This window comes from Callorhinchus milii, unplaced genomic scaffold (assembly GCF_018977255.1).
Source record: "Callorhinchus milii isolate IMCB2004 unplaced genomic scaffold, IMCB_Cmil_1.0 Scaffold2, whole genome shotgun sequence".
NCBI classification, from domain to species: Eukaryota; Metazoa; Chordata; class Chondrichthyes; order Chimaeriformes; family Callorhinchidae; genus Callorhinchus; species Callorhinchus milii.
Genome location: NW_024704743.1, coordinates 85,606,922 through 85,621,967, shown reverse-complemented (window position 1 = coordinate 85,621,967; position 15,046 = coordinate 85,606,922). Strand labels below are relative to the sequence as shown.

Sequence of the window (15,046 nt, the reverse complement as noted above, 5' to 3'; positions counted from 1 at the left end):
AACGCCCGGCCATCGATGGTAGGGCGGGTCGAGCGGGAGACATGGATGGCCTTGAAAATGAGGACGAGGATCTTGAATTCGATCCTCTGGGTGATAGGGAGCCATTGGAGTCGGGCGAGGGTGAGAGCGAGCCTGGTGCGTGAGAGTACACCTCATGGATTAGCCTCTAAAGATCAACCCTGGGATCTTCCTGGCTCTATAGCACAGAAACATGATGTGGTGCATCAGCAAAATGAAACTGAATGATTATTGAGACAGCAAGAATAACAAATGATTGGCAAAATATCACAATATAGTATCAATTATTCAAAACAAATTTTCAAATTAGCAATATAAGGATTCAGACAGCAGGATCTTCTGGAAGTAATAAAATATCCACTACCAGCAGAAGGAAATTTAGTAAGCAAAACACCTTTCAAAAGACAAGTATTCAAATCAGTGCTCTGAAAGGAACTATGGAATATGGAATATATGGAATACTATGGAATATACGTCTGTGAGAAGTCCCGACTTTGGACTTTGGTCAACTCAGTACAGGAATATTTTTGGCATCCAATTGTGGCATTATAGGGATTAGTAATCATTCCTTTGGATATTGTGCAAGATTCTTCAGATGAAAGGAGTCTAGTCTTGAGTCATTTTAAAGATTCTGATGTATTCAACTAATCCTGGGGTTCAGGTGGCATTTCTAAATTAAGCGTGAACTCCAAGACTATTGTTGCTTTAAATTGAATTCCAAGTGTTCATTATTCTTTTGATATTGTGTTGTAATGATAATGTGAACTTATTATACTATAAGAATCAGGAATTGCAATTTCTAAATTTTAAAAACACAACAGTGAACACAGAAACTATTGACTAATGCTTACAGTATCTGTGCACCATTTTGTACTGTTTTACACCTTTAGATATTTTCCCAGACACATTAAAACCGACTTCCTCCCACAACCCCCACCACCAAGGAGTTATTTACAAAATTTGCAAACAGCTGTGAGCTTCCAACATTTTTATGTTACATTCTGAATTTTACATAAACATTTTTGTATTGGGCATATAATCTCAGAAAGGGATCTGGCAGTAGATAGGCTAGAACTTACCACTGTTCATATTGGTGACAGTCAGCCACTCTATTACTGAGTGAAATCCACTTCCCATGACATTATATTCATCTTTCTCAACTTTGAGCAAAACAATGTCTATTGAGTGCACATTTTCTTTTTCATATGATAGACTGTGGATGATCGAAAAGGGCTCTCCAAGTTCGTGTTGAAATATAATCTACAAGGACGAGGAGGAAAAAAAAACAGGGTAAAATACTGGATCCAAATACTTTCAAAAAGTACAAGTTGGATCATTGAATGAAACATCCTAAACTGGAGTTGCTTATTAACAGCTATCTGTTCTGTACAATCGATTCTTTCCATTGAGAGTCAGATCACAAGTTACATTTTCTGATTTACTTGCAAAATTGTGTGACTAATGCACATTTTAGTGTACATCCAAACCCAAATTGTACCTAAGAATTATACTTTAGCTCTAAATGTATTTGTTCTTTACACTGGAAGAGTTAGAATAGTTACTGAAAGATTTTACGAGGAGAAGTTAACAGCAACTTTTCACAGGGTGGGTTATCAGAGTGCTTTGCCACACGAGGCTGAGGGTACCATAACATTTAACAGGGACTTGGATAAACATTTGAAGAGAAAGAATATACGATGGTACAGGGAAAGACAAGGAATTCGGATTCAAGTAGATAGCTCCTATGGATGAGTTTAAACTCAATGGACCAAATTGCTTCCTTCTATGCTGTAATCTCTATGATTCTACAAATTTAAAAACAATGGGGGAGTTCAGGTCCTGATAATTGCCTGATGGAGACTAATGAAATAACAAACAGTTTAGAGAAGATGAAACCTTAGGAACAAGTGTTAACACAAGTCTTTTCACAGCACGTTTCTCAGATTAAAGCAAGAACTCTATAAAGTTATACAAAGGTTTGATGAACACTTAGGCCAATAATGCAGACGTCACCTACCATGTCACAAGGATCTATGGGGAAGGGGAAGTATCAATATAATGCATTATTTTAAAAGTTTGTACAATTATTCCATTGCTAAATCAATGCCTTTTCGCTTCTCTCTTTCAAGAAAAAAGCTAAGCTCCAGTTCTCTTTGTCTAACCCCCAACATGGAATGCTAATTTACAAGCCAAGAGGTAATTTTTTATTTGACGTAACAATATACTGTAACTTACCTCCCATTTTTCAAGATCATTTGCTCCACGTTTGCCTGTTCTGAGGAGATACAGCTTTCCTGTTCCATCTGACAAGGCTGCCCATGTAGGAGATGTAAAATGAATAGAAGCACAGACAAGGATATCGCAAGACTTGATCTCTGTTGACAGTCTGAATACCTCTCTGGGTTTGCTTATTGGAGTATCCTTCGAGTTAAAAAAAGATTAATGGAAGAATTTGTCAATCAAGATATTTGGTTACAAACTACATATACAATGTTATAAAAATGGTCCCCTAAGGTCCTGCTTTGTTTCTAATGCTTATTGGGGATAAATGTAGCCATCACACGTAATGCAATGCTTAACATTTATGACTCTTTGGCATCATGGAGAAATTGATATCCAGCTTGAAATTGGACAGTTGACAAATGTAATTTTCGGAACTTGTTTCTCAGAAGATGTATGACTTTCAAAATGGTTTTGTCTTGTATCAATAAACTGAGAGTACCAGAGATGTATTTATACACAATACATAAGATAAGAAACACACGTTGCCTAAAGATAGAACACAGCAAACTCATTAGAACTCAGTATTTCAGATCCAGAAATTAAAAATAATAGCCACCACTCAATTTCTGGTTGTCAGGTCGTCGCTTGTTTGAGCTGTGTTTCTAGAGCATGAAACATTATCGCAAGAGCAGTCACAGCTCTCTAGCTGGCCTCTTGCACACAGATATACAGTAATTTAGTCCAGACCAGAGCCAGACATTTATTACACTTCTGATAATAAACGCTCCTATATTTTAAAATAACTTGTGCTTTATTTTTTGGAATAATTCCTTCAAAAAAATAATAATTTGGTCACTCAATTCACGACTGTGGGACACTACTGTGCACAACTGTCTGCTGCATTTCGCCTACAAAATATAATCAATTCAGTTTACAGATATTCTGTGAAGTGCGTTGAGACCTCTTGGAGACGTGGCACTATATTAAATTCAAGGATTATTATTATTTAGTGACACAGCTAATAACAGGATAGCCTCTGTAGCTGGTTTGAAAGAAACAATGAAAAACTTTCAGAAAGCTGCCCAGCTATTCTTTGGTTCGAAAGGAACATTGAAGAGGGGAAAAAATAAAGAGGGAAAACTACAATTGTCCAACACAATGACTTACCCCCCAAGAACAATAGTTATTAAACCATCGAGGATAATAATTCCATAAACCACAACAGAATCTCGTTTAACCCTAGTCTGTCTCCCGTGATTCTACTTAAATTTCATCAATTTTTCATTGACAGTTCTTTGAAAGTCACCATCACTTTGTGTGTCAGTACTCAAACTTTCTTAGTCCCCTCCCTTCTCCACTACATTTGTTATGTGCCAATTTGTTTCCATGCTATACTTAACCAAGTATTAATTCAAGCAGTCAATATCCTCCAGAAGGTACCAAAAGTTAGTCAGTTCTCTAATTTATTTTCTTAAACCAAGCCTCCTTTTCTCTCTTCACTCCTTCCCTCCAAATAAGCAAACAACTGCATAAATCTTTCACAGTTCACTTTAAAATTAGTTTTTTTAGGATAAGCACTAGTGAACATTTCATCTCAATTTATTGCCTTGACAAATGAGTGAACGTATTCAGTCCAGCTAAAGGCAACTCTCCATTATAGCAACAGTTGTTAATTTTATGCTTCAGTACTTTACAGATACTACAGATCCACATATGTTACAGTACTACAAAGGGAATGTCAATGCAGGAGTTAGATGAAAATCATGAATTGCTCCAGCAAATAACCAGTAAGGAGGAGAATATAAATCATAGAAATGCTTTAACAACAGAAATTGCTTTTAAATGTCAAAAAATTTCTCGACTTGCATGTACTATGTCAGACTGGCTCAATGGTAGCACTCTCGCCTCTGGATTAGAAGCTTCTGGGTTCAAGCTCAGCATCGAGACTTGAATTTACAAAGCCTAAAATGACACTCCAGCACAGTGCTGGGGGGTGTTGTATTGTTGGTTGTGTCATTCTTCAGATGAGACGTTAAACCAAGGTTCTGTTCAGGTAGACTTTAAAGACCCCATGGCACTATTTGAAAAGAGAAAGAAGTCTCTCCCGGTGTCCTGGCCGATAATCTCCCAGATAAAGCTGATCATTCGTTCCATGGATGTTTGTCGGACACTACTGCCGCGTTCACTCTCAAATACACAGTCACCGCCCTTCACCATAAATCCTGTGAAACGTTTGGGAAGTCCTCCTGATGTGAAAGGGACTATACCAAAGGCAAGGATAATTATTATTACTTAAAATTAACTGTATGGTTTTATTTACTCCGCTTGTCTATAAATACAGTGACTGCATTTCACAGTAAAATCTTGTGAAGCGCTATGAGAGGTCTCAACTACATGAGAAGGTACTATATCAAATGCAAAAATTATTATATACTACCCTAGCAAAGTTGGGATAATAATAATAATCCTTGCATTTGATACAGCGTTTTTCACTTCGGGAGCACGTCCCAAAGCGCTTCACAGAACACACTGTAAAGTGAATTGACTGTATATTTGTGGGCGAACGCAGCAGCCAATTGCGCACAAATGTCCCACAAACAGTCGTAGATTGAAAATGACCAATTTATTATTGTTTTTGTTTTTTTTGGAAGGATTATTACAGCAAGCATTTAAAGTTTATGCAATCGAATGTTGTTAATAAATATATGCAGGTTACCATTTAATTTCAGTACTGCTAACAGTCCTGTAGCTCAATGGTTAGAGCACTCGTCTCGCAATCGAGTCTTGGTTTCGATTCCCAGCAGGGTGAAACATTGGGCAAGTTTCCTTACCCCACACACCTGTTTACCTAGCAGTAAATAGGAACCCGATTGTTAGTGATTGGCAGATCATTTTTCCAGGGCTAATAATTCCTTCAAAAAAATAATAAATTGGTCACTCAATAATTGGCTGCCACATTAGGCCCACAAAATATAGTCAATTCACTTTACAGTATATTCTGTGAAGCGCTTTGAGACGTCTCGAAGACGTAATAAGGCTCTATATCAAATGCAAGGATTATTAATATTATTTAACACATCATGCTTTGCTTTATCTTGAACTGGATCCTCTGAAGAATAGGGAGCCAATGGAGTCGGGCGAGAGTGGGAGAGATAGGGTCACGGAGTTTGGTGCAGGAGAGGACACGGGCTGCAGAGTTCTGGATTATCTGCAGCCCGTGGAGGGAGGAGTTGGGAAGGCTGACTAGCAGGGCGTTTGCATAGTCGAGCCTGGAGATGATGAAGGCATGAACAAGAGTTTCTGCGGCCTGAGGGATGAGGTAGTGGCGGAGTGGGGCGGTGAGGGAAGGCAGAGCGGGTCATGTCTTGGATGGGGAGAAGAAACGACAGTTGAAGTTCGAACAAGTCACCTAGGTTCCTGACTGGCGGTGCGTTGTAGTGTGCAACCATGGAGGTTGATGCTGCCAGAGCCTGAGGTGCAGAGGCGCTGGCGCGAGCCAATCAGGAGGGCCTCAGTCTTGTTCACATTCAGCAGCAGAAAATTTGCCCTCATCCAGGACTTGATGTCCGACAGTCAGTCTGTCAGGACAGCAGTGGTCCTGGAGTTGAGGGTGGAGGCAGAAAGATAGAGTTGGGTGTCATCCGCATACACGTGGAAGTTGACCCCATGTCTGTGGATGATGTCACCAAAGGGGGAGCATGTAGATATTAAAGAGGAGAGGACCAATGACAGAGCCCTGGGGGACACCAGATGTGACAGTGCGGGGGCTGGAGGAGAAACCGTTAGAGGCAACAAAGTGGAGATGGTGAGAGAGATAGGAATCGAACCAGGCAAGGCCAGATCCGTGAAGATTGAGTAAAGCGGAGAGGTGGTGTATGAGGATGGAGTAGTCAACAGTGTCAAAAGCGGCAGAGAGGTCGAGGAGGACAAGGAGGCAGAGGGAGCCCTGGTCACAGATGTTCAGAATGTCATTAGTGACTTTGACCAGGGCTGTTTCTGTGCTGTGGGCAGCACGGAAGCCGGATTGGAGAGTTTCAAAGAAGGAATGGCGGGAGAGAAAGGAGTGGAGCTGGGGCACGACGACTCGTTCCAGGACCTTGGAGAGGAATGGGAGGTTTGAGATGGGGAGGTAGCTGGAGAGGAGGGATGGATCCAGGAAAGGTTTTTTCAGGATGGGGGTGATGACGGCTGTTTTTAGGGAGATGGGAACTGAACCGGTGGACAGGGAGAGGTTGATGACATCGGACAGGAGGGGGGCCAGAAGGTGGAGCTGGGAGACGAGGAGAGAGGTGGGGATGGGATCGAGGGAGCAGGTAGTGGGTTTGAGTTTGCAGACAGTCGTGATGAGGGAGGAGGGAGAGATAGGGTCGAAGGAGTATAGGGGGGGAATGGGTGGGGGGTGGGTCATGAGGGACAGATGATGTGGGGGCAAAGTAGTAATTTTACTGCACCGAATTCAAAATTGACACTCTCCTCGTTGGTCACATAGCATTGTCCTTTTCTCTTTTATGAAGTTCAATCATCTTTATCTGCACTCTTTCAGCTCCTCTTCTAGCATTAAATGCAATCTATTTCCATGCTCCACCCATAGTCTAAAAGGAGGGGGACTGTTTTTTGCCCAATGATGGTTGATTCACATCTTACCTAACTACACTTCTAAGATTCATACCTAATAAGGCCTGTAAGCTCTGTTCGTGTGTCTGGAAATGTAGGGGCAGAATATATGCTGAAATGTACCAATAAACTTGGCAAATCAAACACTTACTAGTGTCAAAAGAGTCCTGCCTGCTTTAAGAATAGATCCACTTGAACTCAACTCTATGCCTATCTCCGGTTTTATGAATAAACTTAATCAAGAGTGGATCACAATAGTCTTTTTGGCTGTTACATTGAAAGTCCAAAGTCTAACGTTTTAGAATGCTTATAAAAGGGTACTAGACTGCAGACTGCTCAACGCTTGTTAGCAGATGTCACTTGCCAACTAAATTTAAAAACCTTGAGCCACTTCTATAATAGTTCAAAATCCTCATCCTCACCACGGCCTTGCCCCTTCCGACCACTGTGACTTGCTGACCCCTTATCAATCTGTCCAATCCCTCCCCTCAGCAGATTGTGCCCTGCTCCATGTCCCCCACCTGGCCGGGCCCGCCATTAGCGGTCATGCCTTCAGCCTCTCTGCCCCCACCCTTTGGAACGCCATCCGACATTCCCTTCACCTAGCTACTTCCCTTGCCTCCTTCAAAGCATGTCTCAAGACCCTCCTCTTCGACCGAGCCTTCGGCCACCCTCCCACCCCGCTTGGGTCCAAATCCCTAACTGTCAATCGCTTTGGGACGTCTCCAAATAATAATAATTTTATTATTAATAATATTTGTAATAATTGTATTATAATAATAATCTGTATTATTATACAAATGTAATTTGGTATTGTTTTTCTCAAGACAAATTAAATCAAAACCAATTTTAAAATACTTGATCTTAAAATAATTCTTTCTTCTCCAAAACTGAATAATCATTGATATTTTAAAATTTACACTCGGCAGAATTCTGTAATGTTCTAATGGGAGGGTTGTAGTGTAACAAAAATACAAAAGTGTTATAGGCCATTAATACAAAATTGCAAAATTGTTTTTCTGCCACACAGAGCACTATGGAGCCTTTCTTTTAAAAAAATTCTGGTGTAGGATTGCATGCATTGAAAGCTGGAGAGGGAAAAGGATAAATAGTACTCTGTGTAGATATTTATATCTAAATATTTATATTATATTCAGATTTATTAAAACCTAGATTAGAGTTATAAAATCGCATTAACTCTGTGAAAGTTGCAGAGGTCAGTTTGCACTTGAAGTACCGTAGTATAGTCTGGCCATATAAGCCCTGGAGGTAGTTCTGAAGAGTATTGGAGTAACAAATCATTTGGAGCAACTAGATAATTCAGAGATCTTCAGATGTGAAAAAAAATCTCTGAAAGGATCCTATAAAAGTTTAAGTATGCTTAATAGTTAAAATAAAAGGCTCATCAAGACAGCAGGATAAGAGTCAGAAATTCAAGGTTGTGAAGAGGCAATAAAACACACCAGAAAGTACTTCTTTAATCAGAGTACATTCAACAGGTTACAAGAGAGAATTATTGAGGACAGGACATTGAATAATTTAAGAAACTGCTTGATGGTGGGAAGACAGTAGGGTTGGTATTCTCAAAGGATGGGATGAAATGGACAGAGAATCTCCTTCACTCAAATCACTAGTCTTCTTGTGAACTTAAATCTACTGCCTTTTATAATAATATTCCTTGCATTTGAAACAGATTACTTTATCAACATGTCTCAAAAGCACTTCAAATGACATATCTTAAAGTGTAACTGTATGTATTTTGTAGGCAAACATGGCTGCCAATTTGTACACAGGAACGTCCCACAAATTGTTTGATGAATGGCTAATTTTACCTGGGGGATTGCTAGCCAGGATACTGGCAGAAACTCCCTTCTCTTTTCAAATTGTGCCATGGGATCTTTAATGTCCACCTGGATAGTCTTTGTTTAACCTAGTGCAGGAATGGCTGTGGAGAGTGAAAGCTAAGCTATAAACTGAACAACTAAAATCACAAATCACAATTGCATTATTTCCCAAGGAAATCTCTATGAGAAAACAGTGAAGATGAAAACTGTGAGGAATGCCATATTTCACATGGTAAACATAATCTGTGCTCAGGGATTGAATCACCACCAGCATTCAGTAAGAATGGGATAGTTAATATGGAGAACTATACTAAGGAATTTGCTGGTTGAGCCACAGTGTAGTTTAGATATGCTTCTGTACATTGAGGGTGTTCTATATCATGATGTACCCAAATTATCACACACAAATTGGTTATAAAATCTGGAATTTCTGATGGACTTGAGAATTTTTGAATTTATCTTCAAGGGCACAGGCAACTTGTCACAAATGACAATGTATGACCATGTACGTACATTTGAGTTGAAGCTTCAATTGTAGAAAAGAACTGCAAGAAAGCAACCCATCCTACTTGCAAACATATTATGTTCATCAATGAATTTCCTGACTTTCTTGCAGATGGGACGTAGCATTCTGCAAAAATCTGCCTTCTCTGCATTATTCTTCATCTTCCTTTATAATAGCAATGGCTTAGTCTCAAAACTGTAATCAAACTGTAGGTATATACACTTTTCAAGAAGATAAATGCAGGTCTATTTATGATACTTACCAAAGTGATAGCTAAATTCATTATTCTCTCATGTTGATCAATGTAGTAGACACTGTCTTGATACCACCTATCACAGTGGAGATAGTTATACATGCCAAAGACACACAAGTGGTCTAGAGTATACTGATCCTCTCGCAGTTTCACCTCAGCTACAGCTGAAAAACATGCAAGCAGATGATCAATTGCCATTTGACGACAAAAAGAAATGCCTTTTTTGCACTTAATACAGACATTTTGTTTCTAGATATAATAGCCTGCTTAAATGAATTTGTACAACACTGAAAAATGTAAACAGGTGGCTCAGCAAGAGCCTCACGTGGCTGAGAAATAATAACCACAAAATGGCATAGAACCTCAGTTTGTGGGCAAAACGCGGCAGCCAATTGCGCACAGCAATGTCCCACCAACAGTCGTAGATTGAAAATGACCAATTTATTATTGTTTTTGGTTTTGGAGGGATTAGTATTAGGCTCTGTGTGGAGTAAGGAAACTTGCCCAAGGTTTCGCCCTGCCTGGAATTGAACTCAGGTCTCTCGCTTGCAAAGCGAGTGCTCTGACCACTGAGCTACAGGACTCCACCCCATATATCCTCATATATCCATCCCACTGAGATTGGAATGTGCAATCACAAATTTGAGTAAAGAGTATCTTAACTCATATTAATATGTCCCAGGTCCTTTACCAAACTAGTCTTACTATTCATAAATATTGTTTGCAAATTATCATGTTTGTGTGTCAGCCTGACTCAGTCGGGAGCACTCTCACCTCCGAGTCAGAGGTTCAAGCCCCACTTTGAGACATCAAAATCATATCGCCTTTGCTGATACTCCAATACAGTGCTGGGGATGTGCTGCAGGGTTGGAGGTGTTAGATAAGATGTTAAACCGAGGTCCCGTTTGTCTATTGAGGTGGACATTAAAGATCCCATGACACAATTTGAAAAGAGAAGGTAATTTCTCCTGGACTCTTGGCCAACAATTCCCCAAATAAAATTGGTTATTCACTTCATGCCAGTCGTGGGACATTGCTGTATGCAAATTGGCTGACTCATCTGCCTATAAAATATACATTCACTCCACTTTACAATATATGTTTTGAAATGCTTTGAGACGTGAAATGCGCTATATCAGATATAAGAATTATTATTGTTACAATAGTCATTTTTTGTTAGTTAATGAATACAAGCTGTAATATTTTGGATTTAATGGCATCTTTTGACATGTGATATTGGGACATAAGTAGCTTATTGATGAATCTAGCTTACAGGAATGAGCATTTCATGCTTACTCAGTGAATGAGCAACTTCCCAAACATTTTGTTCCACAAATTGATTAACTGCCCCCATCAAAGCCCTGAGCTTTTTGTTGAGGATTTACTGTACACCAGAAAGAACTAGAAGCTAGCTTTCATAATCAAAATTTAGTCCCAGCATATATACCTTGGTTCTGCTATCTTTTACTCAGTTCCAAGAGCACATTTGATTTTTTTCCTACGTCACAGGAACCTTTGTGTCAATTACTTATTTTCAAATGAAATACCATTCCTAAAATGCCACCATTATTCAATTGTTTCTTGCAAAACCAACTTTGTGAGATAATAATAATCCTTGCATTTGTTGCAGCTCCTTATCACATCATTAGGTTGTCTCAAAGCACTTCACAGGATATACTTATAAGTGTATAAGCATAAGTAAATGACTGTGTACTTTGTAGGCAAAATGGTAAAGAATGATATAATCTACTGGAGAGTTTAATAGTAAGGCTACAAACAGCAACAACTTGCATTTATATAGAGCCCTTCACACGGGGTATTGTCCCGGAGTGTTTGACAGTGGTGGAGTCTGACCCCAAGCCAAGGGGAGAAGGAGGGAGATCAAAAAGGAAGGTCTTTAGGTGGGATTTGAAAGTGGGGAGGGGACAAAGTGGAAGGACTGAGGGGGAATTGCAGAGTTTCAGGGCGTAGTGGCTGAAGGCACAGCCACCGATGGTGGAGAAGAGGGGACAAGGGACGAACAGGAGACCGGAGCCAGCCGAGCAAAGGCAGCGGGTGGTGGCGTGGGGGAGTAAACAAATCGGAAATGTTAGGGAGGTGCGACGGCATGAAGGGATTTGAAAACGAGTGAGGGGATTTTTAAATTGTTCCGTTTGGTAATTGGGAGCCAGTGGAGCCTGGGCATGGATTGGTGTAATGGGGTACAGAGTTTTGTGCAGGTGAGTAGACGGCGGAGTTTTGAATTAATTGACTTTTGTGTATGGTGAAGCTGGGGAGACCAGCGAGGAGGACCCTGGAATTATTCAGCCTGGAACCGACAAAGGAGTGGACGCGGGTTTCGACTGCTTTGATGTTGCGAGGTACGGACGGAGGCGAGCAATGTGACTGAGATGGGTGTGTTTCCCAAATCATCACTTTGCTTTCCACGATTTTTATTCAGTTAGATGTTCTTCATAGTGTTTCAAGCCATTTAAAATTACGAAAAAGGGCTAACGGATTAAACACATGCTATTTTACCCAGACACAGTATATCAACGTCTCTCAACAATGTATCAAAGGATTAATTAAATAGTTAAATCTAAAATATTATGTACAGCACGCATATCTAATAATACTTTCAATTTAAAATACACTCTGTTAAAAGTCAATAATTTAGTGATTTATTTTTGTACTTCCAGCAGCTTGTGCCATTTAAAAATAAACAAAATATAATTGAAGTGACTTGCATTTCAATTTTAGAATGCTTATCAGCACAGTCTGTATACAGAATTGTCACTGATGCTTCCTACACTAGCTTTTAAGTCGTTCATTTTCATTTGCAATGTCTTTATTATGTAAAAACTCTCAAAGCCAAATTATTCTTCAACTGTAGGTCATACAGTACTGAAGCAAAAAAAATGACTAATCAAAATAAACCTACAATGATAATGAAATGCCTTTTCATGAATTTTCCTTTTTAACTTGTAACTGTAAAGAATTTGAATTACAATTTTCTGTACCGCTTTCAAAAATGCAAGCACAAGATCCAAAACAATTGAAGGGATCAACTCCATCTGCATGGCATTTTTATAAGAGGTATCAGTTTTTGAAAGGTATTCAGAGTTCAAACATTCCCTAAAACTAATGTTTTCAAGAATGTAAAATTAGCAGAAAACATTTCACAGTATTTTATAGCAGTTTTAACAGGAACATAGGAGTAGAAACAGCAATTTCCACTATCAGATGCAGATAACGTCTCAAAACACTTTACAAAGATGGAGTGGGAGTTAGATAATGGGGCAGATAGCTGAAGGCACAATCAAAGAGATGGGCTTGGATTGCTTTTGAAAGGCAAAAGAATTTCAGAAGAAAGTTCCATAGGGCAGAAACAGTGTTGAAAGCTACTCAGTCAACAGTGGGGACAAATGAGTGGGGGAGCAAAAAGAAGGCCATGGTTGGCAAAGGGAATGACCAGAGGAGTAAGGTCATAGGAAATCAGGTGCGTCAAAGCCATGGAGCCATTTGGATGAAAAAACAAGGTCATCTTTTGGGGAATAGATAGCCAGTGGAGATGGGTGAGAGTCAGCGTAACGGGCTAGTGGAGCTTAGTGCAGGAAATGATGCATGCTGCATTTCTGAATGATTTGGAGCTTGTGGAGGGCAGAGCTGGGGTAAAGGGTAGAGTTGTAGCAGGGCGTGCACAAATGTGGGGTCCTGTAGCTCAGTGGTCAGAGCGCTCGCCTCACAAGCAAGAGACGTGGGTTTGATTCCCGGCAGGGCAAAACCTTGGGCAAGTTTCCTTACTCCACACGCCTGATAATAATCCCTCAAGAAAAAAATAATAAAAAATTGGTCACTTCAATCCACGACTGTTTGTGGGACACTGCTGTGTGCAATTTGCTGCTGCGTTTCGCCCACAAATATACAGTCAATTCACTGGAAGACATGAAAAGTCGTATATCAAATGCGAGGATTATTATTATTAAATGTCACCTAGAGGTGGCAAAGGCATGGATGAGGGTTTTGCTTGCATTGGGAACAAGGTAATGGAAGGGACGAGGTTTCATAGATTCACGTAAGGTTCAACTCAAAAACGGGTCATTTGTCCCATCCAGTCAAGCCGTTGTTTATACTCCACACGAATGCCCCTCCTATCCCATCCATAGAGCTATACTACCTCACATGATTAAGCATGCAAGAACATAAGAATTTGCTAGACGAAAGAAGACTAAGGTCCATCTAGTTAGCCTTCCATTATCCTGGCAGTTACTTGACATGTTGTTGCCCGAGCTATGTACAGGTACTGCATCCCGGGATATTATTTTCAAGCAGAAACTATGTAATTTGTTCTTAAAACAAGCAACACTTTCTGCTTCCACCGTCTCCCAGAGGAGCCTCCTCCATAAGTTTACTACTCACTCACTGAAGTAGTATCTCCGCAGTTTGTTCTGAATTTACCCCCTTTCAATCACAGACTTTGTCCTCGGGTTCTACTGTTCAGTACATGACAAAACAGCTTATCACGGTTTACATTATCTTGTCCCTTCAGAATCTTAAAGCCCATAATCATATCGCCCCTCAATCTTCTCTTCTCCAGCGTGAACATGCCCAGTTTACCTAATCGCTACTCATAGTCCAATCCCTCCATCCCCTCAATTATTTTGGTTGCCCTCTTCTGTATCCTCTCAATCGCTGCAATATCTTTTTTATATTGCGGTGACAAGAACTGCACACAGCATTCCAAGTGCAGTCGCACCAGTGATTTATAAAGTTGCAGGGTTACCCCACTAATTCAGCTCAATATTGCCCTTTTAATACAACCCAGCATCTGGTTTAACTTACTCTACAAATACAATTTTCGAGTCCACCATCAAGGGAGACTTGAATCTATTCCAAACCAATCTCATCAAAGGACACTCAGACCAATCAGAGAGATATTTCCCTGTAAGGGGATTTTTAAAAAAAACAAGACTCGTTACCTATTGTATCAACTTGAAAAGGCAAACAGCTTAGAAACTAACAGGATTTGAATCTGGGGATCTGTTTCTCATATACAGTAACAAGGAGAATAGTGAGCTCTACGACTCTATAATGTATAGCATTGAAGCTGCAAGAATGGAAATATTGCCTGCTGTTCCAGTCTGTCTGGACGTCCCTCTTGAGCTGAGGGAAAAGCAAGTGGGTCTCTTTTCCCAATCGCGTCCTCCCAACTGCTGGCTCCTGCTGCTGCCATAAGAGGACATTTAGCGGGGAGGGAGGGTGGCCAGGTGGCCCGAAGTTGGAAATGGTTCATGGACTGGATGCGGCCCACTGGCTTCAGTTGGACCACCTGATATATAAGATGCTACTGTACCTGTAACAAGGCCAAGCTGGTTTCTCCTCAGATCATTCAAACTTAATTATGATGAAGTACTGGTAACAATGCTGCAAAACTATAAAGCTAATTATGCAGTATTTTAAATAACATTGTAGGTAGCGGAATCGTACCACTGGGAATTCTACTGGGATCAACTGTAGGTGATACAGATAGTTCATTCAATGTGCTTCATTCTTAATTTATAGCTCATGCACACCACACTGTGCCCAATAAAGATATTGCAATCTCAATAT

The 15,046-nt window shown here is 40.2% G+C and overlaps 1 protein-coding gene across 1 annotated transcript in view; it reads right to left on the bottom strand.

The window, feature by feature from the left end:
* nudcd1 (NudC domain containing 1) overlaps window positions 1-15,046 on the bottom strand; it is a 49,224-nt gene that overhangs the window by 31,013 nt on the left and 3,165 nt on the right. Inside the window, 3 exon segments of the mRNA NM_001292844.1 lie at window positions 1,098-1,278; window positions 2,254-2,439; window positions 9,467-9,621. Of these exon segments, the coding sequence (NP_001279773.1) occupies window positions 1,098-1,278; window positions 2,254-2,439; window positions 9,467-9,621 (522 nt within the window).